Genomic DNA, 12719 nt, shown 5'->3' with positions numbered 1-12719 from the left:
GGGAGCACTCCTGCTCGGAGCCCTGTTCTCCCACAAGACCCAGCACTTCCCTTGCTCCCCAAAAGGCTATAAGCCAAAAACATGCCCAGAAGTTCCCCATTCTTTATCTGTAAGCTCTCTCCTTCAGGATCTGGGGTACGATGTCCATATAACAGTCCATATAATAGTCCAGGAAAACATGTGCCGTGTTGCACTGTATTAGGGTGAAGTCCAGGAAGGCACAAGTCCTAAGAGAGTCCTTTCTGCATGTCCCAAGTTCCAAGAGTCCAGAGAGAGTCCAGGTCTGCAAGGCGAAGTCCTCCGCAGCCTCTGAGTCAGCTGGAACTCGCATGATCAAAGCAGCAGCATGCCTACTTTCCTATTAGCCCAGGCCGCATGGTCCTCTCCCATGGTGGACCAGCTCTTCCACAAAGCTGCCTAGCTGCTACATTTTGACTTTCTCTTTTACACACCAGACCTCATGGCAGGCTGGTGCGGTCCCTCTGCAGTCTTTTCAAATTGCACGGCCCAGCGCGCCACATGGTTGCCACCTTTTGTTCTGCCTGGCTCCTTTCCTTCTTTCAGACTGCACGGCTCTCTCTTTTCCTTTCAAAACTGCATGACTCTCCCTACCTCCTTTCAAACTGCGTGGCTCTCTGCGAAAAATGGCTGCTGCCTTATTTTTAAATCCTGACTGGGGCCTGTGATGCAGTGAATAGGGTGACCAATCGTGACCACCTGCAGGAATCTCATCCAGGACCCCTAAGCTTTTTTGTCACCATTATATGACCAAAATCCCTCCCATCTCCTTGGAGGGGTGGAACAGCCATATCCATTTGCATAACTAATAAAGTAGCTACCTGCAATAGATACGCAAAGTACCTTTAAAAACTGCACTGTCTCCCCTTCCTGCATCCCCAAAACCATGGGCTGTGGGGACTTTTGGGGACCGCTATTACATATGGAGAAGGTGCTGTGACTGATCAAATGTGTCAAAAGTAAGGATCAGTCCTACTTCAGTTTCTTGGTACTATTGATTGACATTTTGGCCAAATAATTCTTTGCTGTGGAGCTGTCTTACGCAGTGGAAGATGTTTAGAAGCATCTCTGATCTCTACCCACTAGAAGCCAATAGCGGGAGAGCTGGCATACTCTAAATATACAAATCCATAAAGTTATTGGTGAAAATAAAAGAAGTGTCTTATATTTTACAGGAAAAAACTAAATGGACTTTTTGGCCAACCCAATACAACTGAGGCCTAGTTGTCATCTCCAGGGAGGAAAGGCCAGGGGAGCGGAGGTTACCCTGTGGGTGAGGTCCTTGTTTTTCCCTCTACCAGGCACTGGGGCCTTGCTGGGCCTCCCACTGTCTTCCACCCTGGTGACCATCTGCACCAGGCTGTAAATTTCTTGGCCATTGTGTTCAACTGTCTTTCCCAGTTTCCCTATTCCACTTGCCAAGGCATTTTCCTTGCTTCTCACTATTCTGCCTCAATGCCACTATCTATTTGGAGACAGCATTAGATCCCACAAGTAAGGTTCAGTCCTACAAGATCTGCTCCGTCCCCACTTCCAATGGCAGTCACAAGCCCAGGTTGTTAACCAATGGGCTGTCAGTCAAAGGCTCCCACTGCCCCTGCCTTGGCTTGGATTAATTTCCTAGAGCAGCTCACAGAACTCAGAGAAACATTTTATGTACTAGATCACTGGTTTATTATAAAAGTATATAACACAGGAACATCCAGGTGGAAGAGGTGCATAGGTCAAAGCATGGGGAAGGGTGTGGAGCTTCCATTCTCTCTCCAGGTGCACCATTCTCCTCAAATCTCCCTGTGTTCACGAAACAGGAAGTTCTATGAGCCATGTCCCTTTGGGTTTTTATAGAGGCTTTATTACATAGACATGGGCAACAGCAGACCCTCCATATCACCCTGCCCAGGCTCTGTAGCTTCAGCGTCATCGCAAGATGTCGATTCAACACGGGAGGAGACAGATACCATGTCACTCCCGAGTCGGACTGCACAGCCATTCTCGACGGTGCAGATAGACTCTTAAGAAGCTACACCATCGTCTCTCGAGACGGACGGCTGCCGATTACATAGACATGTCTGATTAAATTATTGGCCATTGATGATCAGTTCAACCTCCAGCCCCTCTCCCCTCCCAAGCATTCCCAGGGTGAGAATGACTATTCCAACCCTCTAATGACAGGTTTGGTTCCCCTGGCAACCAGCCCCCACTTTGGTAGCCTGGGGCATTTCAAAAGTTACTTTGTTAACTTAACAAAAGGCACTTCTATATCTTTGACCACTTAGGAAATTCCAAGGGTTTTAGAAGCTTCCTGCTAAAAGTGGGAACAAAGACCAAATATGTATTTCTAATTATAAATTGCAGTATCACAGTTGCCCTTCCCAATAGTGTGCCATAGTTTCCAGTGTTTCTTGTCCATAAAAACATCTGTCTTACATCCTTTTCTCAGGACACTGCCCTCTGCTAGGGAAATGGCCTATCTAACCTCCGAATTAAGTCCTCCTGCCATAATTACATGTGAATGGTAATAGGATCATTCTAAAAGCAAGGTGCTAATTAAAGCAATCTAAAGGCTGAAATTTCTGGGGATGTTGACAGGGAGAATGAGAAGACGTACGATTTGGGGGAGCACATAATTATATATACCTCATTTTTGAATCCTAATTATAGTAAGTACAGTCATGGAAGGATTTTAAGCAGGTGAAAAGCATCAAATTTAGATTTTTTAAAATTTTGTTTTGCCTGAAGTGTGGAGAATTAATTAGAAAGAGGCAAAAAAAGATGTAGCAGGACCAGTGAATGGGCTAAGGCAGAAGCCCAGCTAATAGGGAGCCCCAGGTGGCCTAGGGTCGTGGCAGAAGAGATGGAGATGAACAGTCCTAATTAGTCTTTAGGAAAGGGATTAATAGGATTTGGGGATTTATTAAGTTGTGCAATAATACGTTTTGTAGAACCTTCTACATAGTTTTCTGGGATCCATCAAAGAACAAGGCAAGGTCCCTGTCCTAGCTGAAGTTCTAGGGGGGCAACAGGCAATACACAAGTAATATTAGGTAGTGGTAAGTGCTATGAAGAAAAATAAAACCAGGTGAGGAAGCTGATAAAGGAAGGAAAGTTGGCCTCTTTAGCCAGGGAAGGCCTATCTCAGTTTGACCTGTTGAAGAAATAGTGCGAAGGCTCATATTCCCAGAGTAAGGGAGAATAGTGGAAATGAACCCACAATAGTAGCTAGTAGTTAGAAAATTTAGGCCATTGTGAGCCATGGTAAGAAGTTTGAGAGGCACTCTAAATGAGATGCACATTCATTGGAAATTTTGAGCAGGAGAATAAGATATGATTTATATTTTTAAAAGATGTATATATTGCCCTGGCTGGGTAGCTCAGTTGGTTAGTGTTGTCCAGTACACCAAGCTAGCAGGTATGATCCCTGGTCAGGGCACATTAAAAGATCAACCAATGAATGCACAAATATTTCTCTCTTTCTACCCCCCTTCTTCTCTCTCATCCTCTCTCTCTAAAATTAATAAATAAAAGATGTGTATAAAGAGCACCCTGGCTACTGTGTGGAATATAAGCCAAGACCAGTGAGGAAACTATTGCAAGCGTCCTTGAAACAGTTGGTGATGATTTGAACTGCAGTGGGAGTGGTGAGAAGTGATTAGATTTGGGGCATGTTTTGTTTGTGGAGTTTGAGGAAAAGAAGAATCAAGGATGATGGATTTGTTTGTTTATTTATTTGCTAAGCAACTGGGTAATTGGTTCCATTTATGCCTCCCCCTAGAATCTGGGAAATACATTCTCTGCATTACAGAGCAGAGCAGGGAAATGGTTATATCTAGTCAATGAGGTGACCAAAAAGTGCAAAAGGAGAGGAGGGTTTGGATACCATCCTGCAATTACAGCATTTACCGGTTAGAGGAAAATTAAAGAGGTTGAGAAGGAATGTCCAGAGAGGAAGGGATGGAATGAAAATCAGAGACGTGTGGAATTCTGAAGGCAAGGGAAGAGAAAATTTCAAGAAAGTGGGTATGGTTAAGTGTGGCTGAAAGGTCAGGAAGGAAGAATATGTGTATTGGGTTCAGTGAGGTGGAGGTTACTGGCATCTTTGGAGAGCCACTACAGTTCAGTTGTAAGGGTGGGGCCATGATGGCATTGGAAGGAGTAAGGGCAGACAACTCTTTTAAATATTTGATGATGAAGAGGAGAGGAATGAAGAGTGAGTATCTAGCCAGGAAGAAGAGTAAGGGAGGGCTGTGCTTCTTGGCAGTTTTTATTATTTTTCTTTAGGATAGTTTTGGACATATTTAACTGCTGAAGAAGGACTCAGTAGATAGAGAAAAATTTCAAGATGCAAGAAAGACAATAGATAATCAATTGGGTAAATATCCTGGGAGGCAGGAGGAAATGGGAACTAGATAATAGGGGACTTGGCACTGGAAGGCAGAGTTGGGTCTTATGTGTCAAAGGAGGGGAGGGAGGAAAGCTGCAGGTGGAGTGGGTTTATATGATTCAGTGGTTGGAGCTGAAGGACTTTTCCACAAAGCTGGTAAGTGGGAGATTCAGGCTTCCAGCTCCCACAGAGTCTCCACCATGTGCCAGATCCTGTGGTAGAAAAAGGAATAAGATATGATCCAGACCCGGAAAGAACTCCTGGGTTATTGGGGAAGCAGCCTAGTGCACAGTCACCTGCAATGCAGGGTGATAAACACTGCACTGTTGACATGTATGACATACTTAATGGTTAACATCTGGTGTTACCTAAGTTGATGATGGAAATGTTGGAAAGTAGGGAGGAAGAGCTGAGTCTTCTGGAGAATTGGAGGAGGGGTATGTGATTGTATAGTTTATAAAATTCTCTTTGCATAGTTTGGTATTTTGATAAATCTCCAAGGGAAAATGTTGTACAACTGGCTGCACTGCCGCTGAGAATCACAGGGTTCTCCTCCTTTTCTTGGGTTTATCGAGTTTTCTTTTGAATGGGAAAACAATTGGAACCCCAATCCTGAGCTGTTTTAAAATTACTTTTATTATAGTCTCACTTAAATGTAATACAAGGTACAAGCACATTTAGACTTCTGTCTCTTAAATGAGAACATCAGAATAAGTGTCTAAGCTGCATGTTAACTAACACTGTAGACCAACAATATTTAAGTTAACATTAATGTGATGGATGATGTTTAGTTTCCACAAAATCACTTTTTACAGTTAGGCTCAGAGTTTGGTGTGTTCCAGTGAACAAGTGGTACTTTAGTGATCTGGCCACTTTTCCGTGTTGGAATCACTGAAAATCTAACTCCTTGAGGTGGGTCAAAGTATGCTTATAAAATATTAAATAAAATGGATAAAAACCTTGCTATGGAGAACTCATGGGCTCCCAAGAATACATGCTTGTACCCAGTTTGAAAAGTACTGTGCTGGCCGTGCTGTGAGAACAGATGGGCTGGGCGTTGTGCCAGACTGGGGGACAAGACAGGAAAGCCTTTCTGAATAAGAGACGCTTAAGGAGGAGGACTACAAAACTAAGGTTTGCCTATCAATCCCGTGATGTCCTGTGAGGTTGGCAAGGGGGTATTAAGGTGATGTCCATTGCTAGTAATACCATATTTGTGAAAAGCCAAGGTTTCTGAAAAGGGTTTTACAATAAAAAGTTTAGGACCATACTATATACCAGGAAACAATTTACCATCTAGCTATAGATTATTGATTTATTTGAATTTTTAAAAACCATTGTGTATTTCCAAACCAGGATGCTGTTGGTGTGTTAAAAGGCATTTGAATTATGAGAGAAGTTCCATCCTGAGTTTATTAATAATTTAATTCAATAGCATCCAACAAAGAAGGCTTTATTCTTGGATCATGTATAGAGATCATAGTCCGAACTGGAATAAACAAAATATTGGCCTAAATATAAGATGTTATTTAGAACACTCTTGAGACACTATGATGTAATTGTGTACTGAGACAGAGAAGTGTTAGTCTACATTTTATTAAATATTCACTTTAGTGTATAGCACTGTGCCAGGAAGATATAAAACAAACTTTTAAACTCAAGGTACTTTCCCTCTCATCACCTTCCTCTCCATCTATGACTGAGTTAGGAATGAGAAACCCAAGGTCAGTAGTTCACCAACTCAGCTTCAATCCATGTAGTCTGCCAGTCTTTCTTGGACCTCAGAACCCCAGCATCTGCATCCAGAAGCAGCCAAGAGCCTGGGGATCAATTTAAACTTTCAGCTAATGGTACATATTACCTCCTTCCTCCCAAAAGTACATAGTCTCCTCTTACCTCCCAACCCCACCTTCATGAGACTAATTTCTGGGGGTCATATCTGTTAGGGGACTTTCTTCTGCATGCCTGCCTATACTTCAGAAACATCTATTCTATGTTTTGCATACCTCTTTTCACTTTTCACTGTATTTTCATGTGTTAACCCTCATGAGGGACTGACCATTTCCCTGAGAGCAGGCTTGGCAGGCGATGTTGCTTCATTTCATTATTAAGAGTGCTGTAACTGGAGATATTAATGACTTTCCTAAGATGCCAAGGAAAACTTTAGAGCTTGTTCTTCAATTTTAATTGTTATAATCCAGTTCCCTTGACTATTTATTGTAATGTGTTTTTTTTTTTCTTAGAGAAAAATTTTTAAGAAAGGTATAATCTAGTGACAGAGAATGAAACTTTATAGTGTATATATATATGTGCATATCTATATACATGTATATTATTCTTGGATATATCTATTAGGAGCTTTGTCTAAATGTTGTAGGCCTTTTTGCCCTGTCCAGCTAATAGATGAGAACACCTATGAAAAATGCCCTTTGGTACATTGGAAAATAGCGCTCTTCAAAGGAGTCTAGGAGAAACCTCTTTCTGAGAGGTTCCATAATACATAATTTATAGACTCTCAGGGCTGGAAGAGACCATGTAAGTCATCTAGTTCACCAGGTGTTTAGTGGGTAAATCCTTGGTTGGATCCCATTTGAATCCTTGAGGGTTCTGAAATGATTTTGAGGAACAATCCTTATTATACATAATGCTTCATGGCCTAAAAATTGTTATATTCTACCAAACTAATTGAGATGTTGACTCTCCAAAAGAAAAGTTGTTTCTTTCTTTAGTCACCAGGATATTTGAAATATTCTATTTGTAACATTTCCCTTAGGATATATTAGCTGTTATGAAAATTGCATATTTAGACGTTTGTTTAATGTTATTGTTTATTGGATCAATATGACTAAACGATGTTGTTCTTTTTCTCTTTCTGGGTTCCTCTGTCTTTATTTACAAGCTAGACACCAGTTTCTCTCAGAATTGTTAACCATTTACTTATGTCTTGGTTCGTATGATACGTAGAGGGGTTCATGTGAAAGTTTTCAGGCTTTTTTGTGCCTTAGAGGTTTGAAGAAGAGAGGGCAAGTTTGAGATTAAAATTTTAGTGCAAGCTAATAGAAGACATATAATAAATGAAAGGTACTTGAAAATATAATAAGAAGCAATAACTAGAGCTAGTTGTTTTCCCTATTTGCCTTTAAATGGAAATGCAAGCCCATAGGGATGGAGCGTCAATACCTGTGCTAGAGCATTACTTAGCAACTTGCACTTACAAATCTCTTTCTTGAAACAGTGTTTCTTAGAATTAAAAAAAAGGGGGGGTATATAAAGATGTATATAATTACACCCTGTTGCTGGTGTGTACAGCTATAACTTCTCTCCTAAAATTGTGGGTCATGCAATATTATGGCCAGGAGAGTACGTGTGGGAAGCTTAAAATTTCATTGGATTTATGTATTGTGGTTGCAGTGTACATAAGAACATGACATTAGCAAATAGAACATTCAGCATAATCCCTTGGAAAAGCTTAAATTCACCTTTACAAACTTGCAATATAAGTGGAAATGAATTTTCGTTTAGTGCCTATAAACACTCACATAGTCTTTTTAGTTCCTATTTAATTCTAAGCTTTATGTATAGACCCAAACAGCTCTAAGGAGAGGCTTGGTGAGAGTTGTGTAGGATGTTCTGTTACAAATATCTGTCCGTCTGTGGAGCTTCTCTCCCAGAAGTGGCGTCACTGGTCCCCTGCAAGGAGTGGAAAAAAGGATAATCTGAAAAGGTCAGAGGGGTAAGTTTTTCATGGAAAGTCTAAGACAGGTGAAGTAGAGTAGAAATATGACCAAATAATCCTATAATTTGCAAATTTCCAAAGGGCTTCCATATACAAAATTTCAGGCTTGTGCTTGTGTGGGTGGGTGTTTTAAACCCTGTTAAGTAACCATAACAGGTATTATTGTCCCCATTTTAAAAATTAAGGGAAGCAAGTCTGGGTCATAGTTTATGCAATTTTCCCATTGTCACCTGACAAAGTGGTGCTGGGGCTGGAGCCCAGATATTAGGATTTGATGTTCATTTTCTCAGACACTTTCCCCTTGAGCCTAGACACCATACGTTTTCAGTCTTTCTACTTAACTTTCGAGTGACAGCTGGAGAGATCAAGGCAGTACTACTGGAAACTGGGTGGCAGGTGGAAGGCTGAGAAGTCCTTGAGAGCAGAGTTGGGTGGACAGGCCTTCACATGGCTTATTCACGTGTGCCTTGCTATGGCACCTTTTGTGAGCCACCTTTGCTGTTTCCCTCAAGGTTTGCTGCCCATTGAAATTCTTCCCCATATTTCCTTGCTGCTGCTCTCTCCTCCTCACCACTCTTTCTGGTACTGGAGACCATGTCTGGCACAGGAACTCCCGGCAAGAGTGATTGTTCACCTTTCTCTGGAAAAGGAAGGTGAAAGTTAAAATGTGGTATATAAATTGTAGTCAATTGTAAGGGAAGAGTGACTTAAGAAGACCCCTGCTCCCAGGTTTCTTTTATTCTCCAATTCATATTAATCATCTTTTATTCCCCAGTTCACACTGAACTATGGGCACTTTTCTGTGTCTTTAAACATCATTTGAAAATATTTTTTCATGATTCATCAGATTTTCGTTGCATGAATTTAGCACAATTTGTTTATGTGGTCTTTTATTTTGGATATTTAGGTTATTTTCTAGTTCTTTTTTTTTTTTTTTCCCCTATAATGAGCATCATAGAAAAAAATGGACTCCTTAGAGAACAGAATTGGAATTATTAAGTATTTGAAGATATGCAAATCTGGTTTAAATGGTTTGCCCTTGTCATTGATTCGTTAGTACATTGTGGCAGTAATTTCAGTCAGATGAATACATGATTATGTTTTCTGAAATACAATTTTGATATCAGTTTTATTTTCAGATGGGGAGAATGAATAAAGATGCTAAATGAAAGGAATAAATTTTACAATTATGTCATCAATATCCTTACCATAAAATTTACTTAGTAGTTAGGCTTTTATAAAAGGTTGCTGCAACAGCAATATTTTTTTTTCATTTCTTTACATATTTTCTTTTTTTAAAGTATGTTTTTCTGATTATGCTGTTATAGGTGTCCCAGTTTTTTTCCCTTTGCCTCCCTCTTCCCGGTCCCCCTTCCCTCTAGCAATCACTGCTGTTAGTGCATGTCTTTGTGTCGTGCATGTAAGTTCTTTGGTTTCATCTTTTCCTGTGCTATTCTTAACATTCCCCTGTCTATTTTGTATCTACCAAACATGCTTCTTGATCCCTGCATGATTTCCCCCTTTCTCCCTCTTCCCCCTCCCAGCTGATAATCCTCAAAATGATCCCCATGCCTATGATTCTGTTCCTATTCTGGTTGTTTGCTTAGTTTGTTTTTGTTTTTATTTTTAGGTTGTCATTGATAGTTCTGAGTTTGTTGTCATTTTACTGTTCATAGTGTTGATCTTCTTTTTCTTAAATAACTTCCTTTAACATTTCATATAATAATGGCTTGGTGATGATGAACTCCTTTAGCTTTACCTTGTCTGGGAAACACTTTATCTGCCCTTACATTCTAAATAATAGCTTTGCTGGACAGAGTAATCTTGGTTGTAGGTCCTTGCTTTTCATCACTTTGAATACGTCTTTTCTGTCCCTTCTCGCCGCAAAGTTTCTTTTGAGAAACCAGCTAATAGTCTTATGGGAACTCTTTTATAGGTAACTCTCTTCTTTCTCTTGTTGCTTTTAAGATTCTCTCTTTATCTTTAATCTTTGGCATTTTAATTATGATGTGTCTTGGTGTGGTCCTCTTTGGGTCCAACTTGTTTGGGACTCTCCATGCTTCCTGGACTTGTATGTCTGTTTCCTTCACAAAATCAGGCAAATTTTCTTTCATTATTTTTTCACGTAAGTTTTCAAGTTCTTGCTGTTCCTCTTCTCCTTCTGGCACCTCTGTGATTTGCATGTTGGTACATTTAAAGTTGTCCAGAGGTTCCTAATCCTCTTCTCATTTTTGTGTTTGTTTGGTTTTTGTTTGTTTGTTTTTTTGCATTCTTATTTCTGATCCTGGTGAATGTTTATTTCTTCTTTTGTTCTAAATTATTTATTTGAATCCTGACTTCCTTCCCTTCACTGTTTTTTTCTTTTTTCCTGTAAATTGTTCTTTATTTCAATTCGTGTATTCTTCATTTCTCACTGGATCTTTTTTATGCTGTTGAGATCCTCACTAAGTTTCTTTAGCATCCTTATAACCAGTGCTTTGAACTCTGCATCAGATAGATAGCTTGTTTAGCTCTTTTTCTGGAGTTTTGATCTGTTCTGTTATTTGGGCCATGTTTCTTTGTCTCCTCGTTTTGACAGCCTCACTGTGTTTGTTTCTATGTATCAGGTACAGCTGCTTTGATTCTGTGTCTTGATAGTGTGGCCTAATGTAGTAGGTGTCCTGTAGGGTCCAGTGGCACAGCATCCTCTATCACCCAAGCTGGGTACTCAAGGTGCACCCTTTGTGTGGGCTGAGTACACTCTTCTCTTGTAGTTGAGTCTTGCTTGCTGTTGGCAGATCAATGGGAGGGATTTACCCAGGCCTGTCAGCTGCAAGGACTGGCTGTGACCCCTGACCACCAACCTCAGCCCTCTGTGGAGGATCAGCTGTGCAGGGGCTAGGTGGTGGTGCTCCCCCATGGTCTGTAGCTGTCCACTGGATGCACAGGCTCTGGGGTTTCCTGGATGGTGCAGGTCAAGGTCAGCCCTCACCTGTGTTTTGCCCGGGGCACCTGCCTGAGCTATAAAGCAATCTTAGATGGCTGCTACTTGTACTGGGCCTGGAGATTCCCAGGCAAAGCCAAGCTGTGAATCTAAGCTGGGTACTTTGCTGCTATTGCCAGGCCTGGAGCTCACTGAGGCCAGCTGTTGCTTATTTGAATTGTCCCACAGCAATATTTTTAATGTAGCAGGTTGATACCCAAATGTATAAATTAAAAGATCCAAATATTATTATAAATAATGATCACTTTGTAAGAGTCATTAATTAATTGACTAGCTATGTATTTTTGGGGTATCTTCCTCAAACATTAAGCTTGATTTTTTTCCATCATGCACATAGAAAAGAGCTTACCAGTTATGAGCAAATTAGTAGAAATTGAAAAGCCAACTTATAGTTTTCTTAAGAGCTTTATCTTCTGAAACTAAGGCCTTCAATTTCCTGTGGGCATGTGGGATAGGTTAGGAGGGAGGAAGTAGGATAACTGATTTCCGTAATGGTATCAGTTCCTCTCCTACCTTCTAAATCTGACTCACATCTTTACTCACTGCCCAAGAATTCAGGTGCAGCAGGCAATGAGTAGATCAAGTTTGTCCTTAGTATTTAAAAAATATACATTTTATTTATTTGTTATAGAGAGGGGAAGGGAGAGAGAAAATGAGGGAGAGAAACTTTGATTTGAAAAAGGATCATAGATCAGTTGCCTCTTGTATGTGCCCCAACCAGGGGTGAAACCTACAACCCAGGTAAATGTCCTCCTGGGGAAACTAACCAGCACCTTTCTCGCTCTGCGGAACAGCGCCCAACCAGCTGAGCCACACCAGTCAGCACTGTCCTTAGTGCTCTTCCTCGTCTCTTCTCTGGGTTTCCTTTTTCCTATGAGTTTCTTTATTACCCAGGTTCTACTCAAACCTCATCATAGCCTTCAGTAAAGACCCGTAGTTTTGGACAGGTCTTATTCTCCCTAATTGTTTTTGATAATTATCTCTCCCAGGTGTATTTGCTGTTAAGGGTGTTCCTGGATAAGTCCGTGCCTTAATTCCATTTTGTTTCCGTTTGGCTAGCTCAGCACAAGGGTCATAGTTCTACTAGGAAAACTTTGAGGGAGAGGACCACTATATAAAAATTAAACTGGGAATTCACATGTTTTTTCAGAAAAAATAGAAAGAAGGATTTTGCCACTAGTGCAAGAGAGTGTTTGGTTTTTTCCCAATCTGTAGTGGATAAAATGTGAGCATAGAGGAATTTGACTTGCTGCCTTGAATAAACTCAGTATTCTTAGAATCAAGTCATACAAAATTGCCCGTCTCTGCATTCTTCCCAAAGTGATGGCTTTTAGTATTCACACTTGTGATAACTTATGCATCCTCAGTACAAGAGCCCCAGGACTGCCAAGTGAGGAAGAAGAGGCAGTGGTGGTTTTGTAACCTTTGTGCTACTGTAATATGGTGGATAATAGTCTTTTTTCTTCTTAACTTCTAGTGCTTGAAACAGTACATGCAGCTGGCAATCCGGGACGGATGTGGGTCTCCCATCGCTTGCCCTGACATGGTGTGCCGAAACAATGGGACCCTGCAGGAAGCTGAGGTATGGATGAGTGCTGTGA

General features: G+C 40.8%; 1 protein-coding gene across 2 annotated transcripts in view; it reads left to right on the top strand.

Moving 5' to 3' along the window:
* Window positions 1-12719, top strand: part of RNF144B (ring finger protein 144B) — a 71317-nt gene that overhangs the window by 23121 nt on the left and 35477 nt on the right. For both annotated transcript variants that reach the window (XM_090269776.1, XM_090269777.1), the window contains exon 2: window positions 12596-12700. In XM_090269776.1, the coding sequence (XP_090125902.1) occupies window positions 12596-12700 (105 nt within the window). The remainder of the gene's footprint in view (window positions 1-12595; window positions 12701-12719) is intronic.

Source organism: Furipterus horrens, unplaced genomic scaffold (assembly GCF_987537825.1).
Source record: "Furipterus horrens unplaced genomic scaffold, mFurHor1.1.pri manual_scaffold_3, whole genome shotgun sequence".
Lineage (NCBI taxonomy): Eukaryota > Metazoa > Chordata > Mammalia > Chiroptera > Furipteridae > Furipterus > Furipterus horrens.
This window is presented reverse-complemented; position numbering and strand designations above follow the sequence as displayed.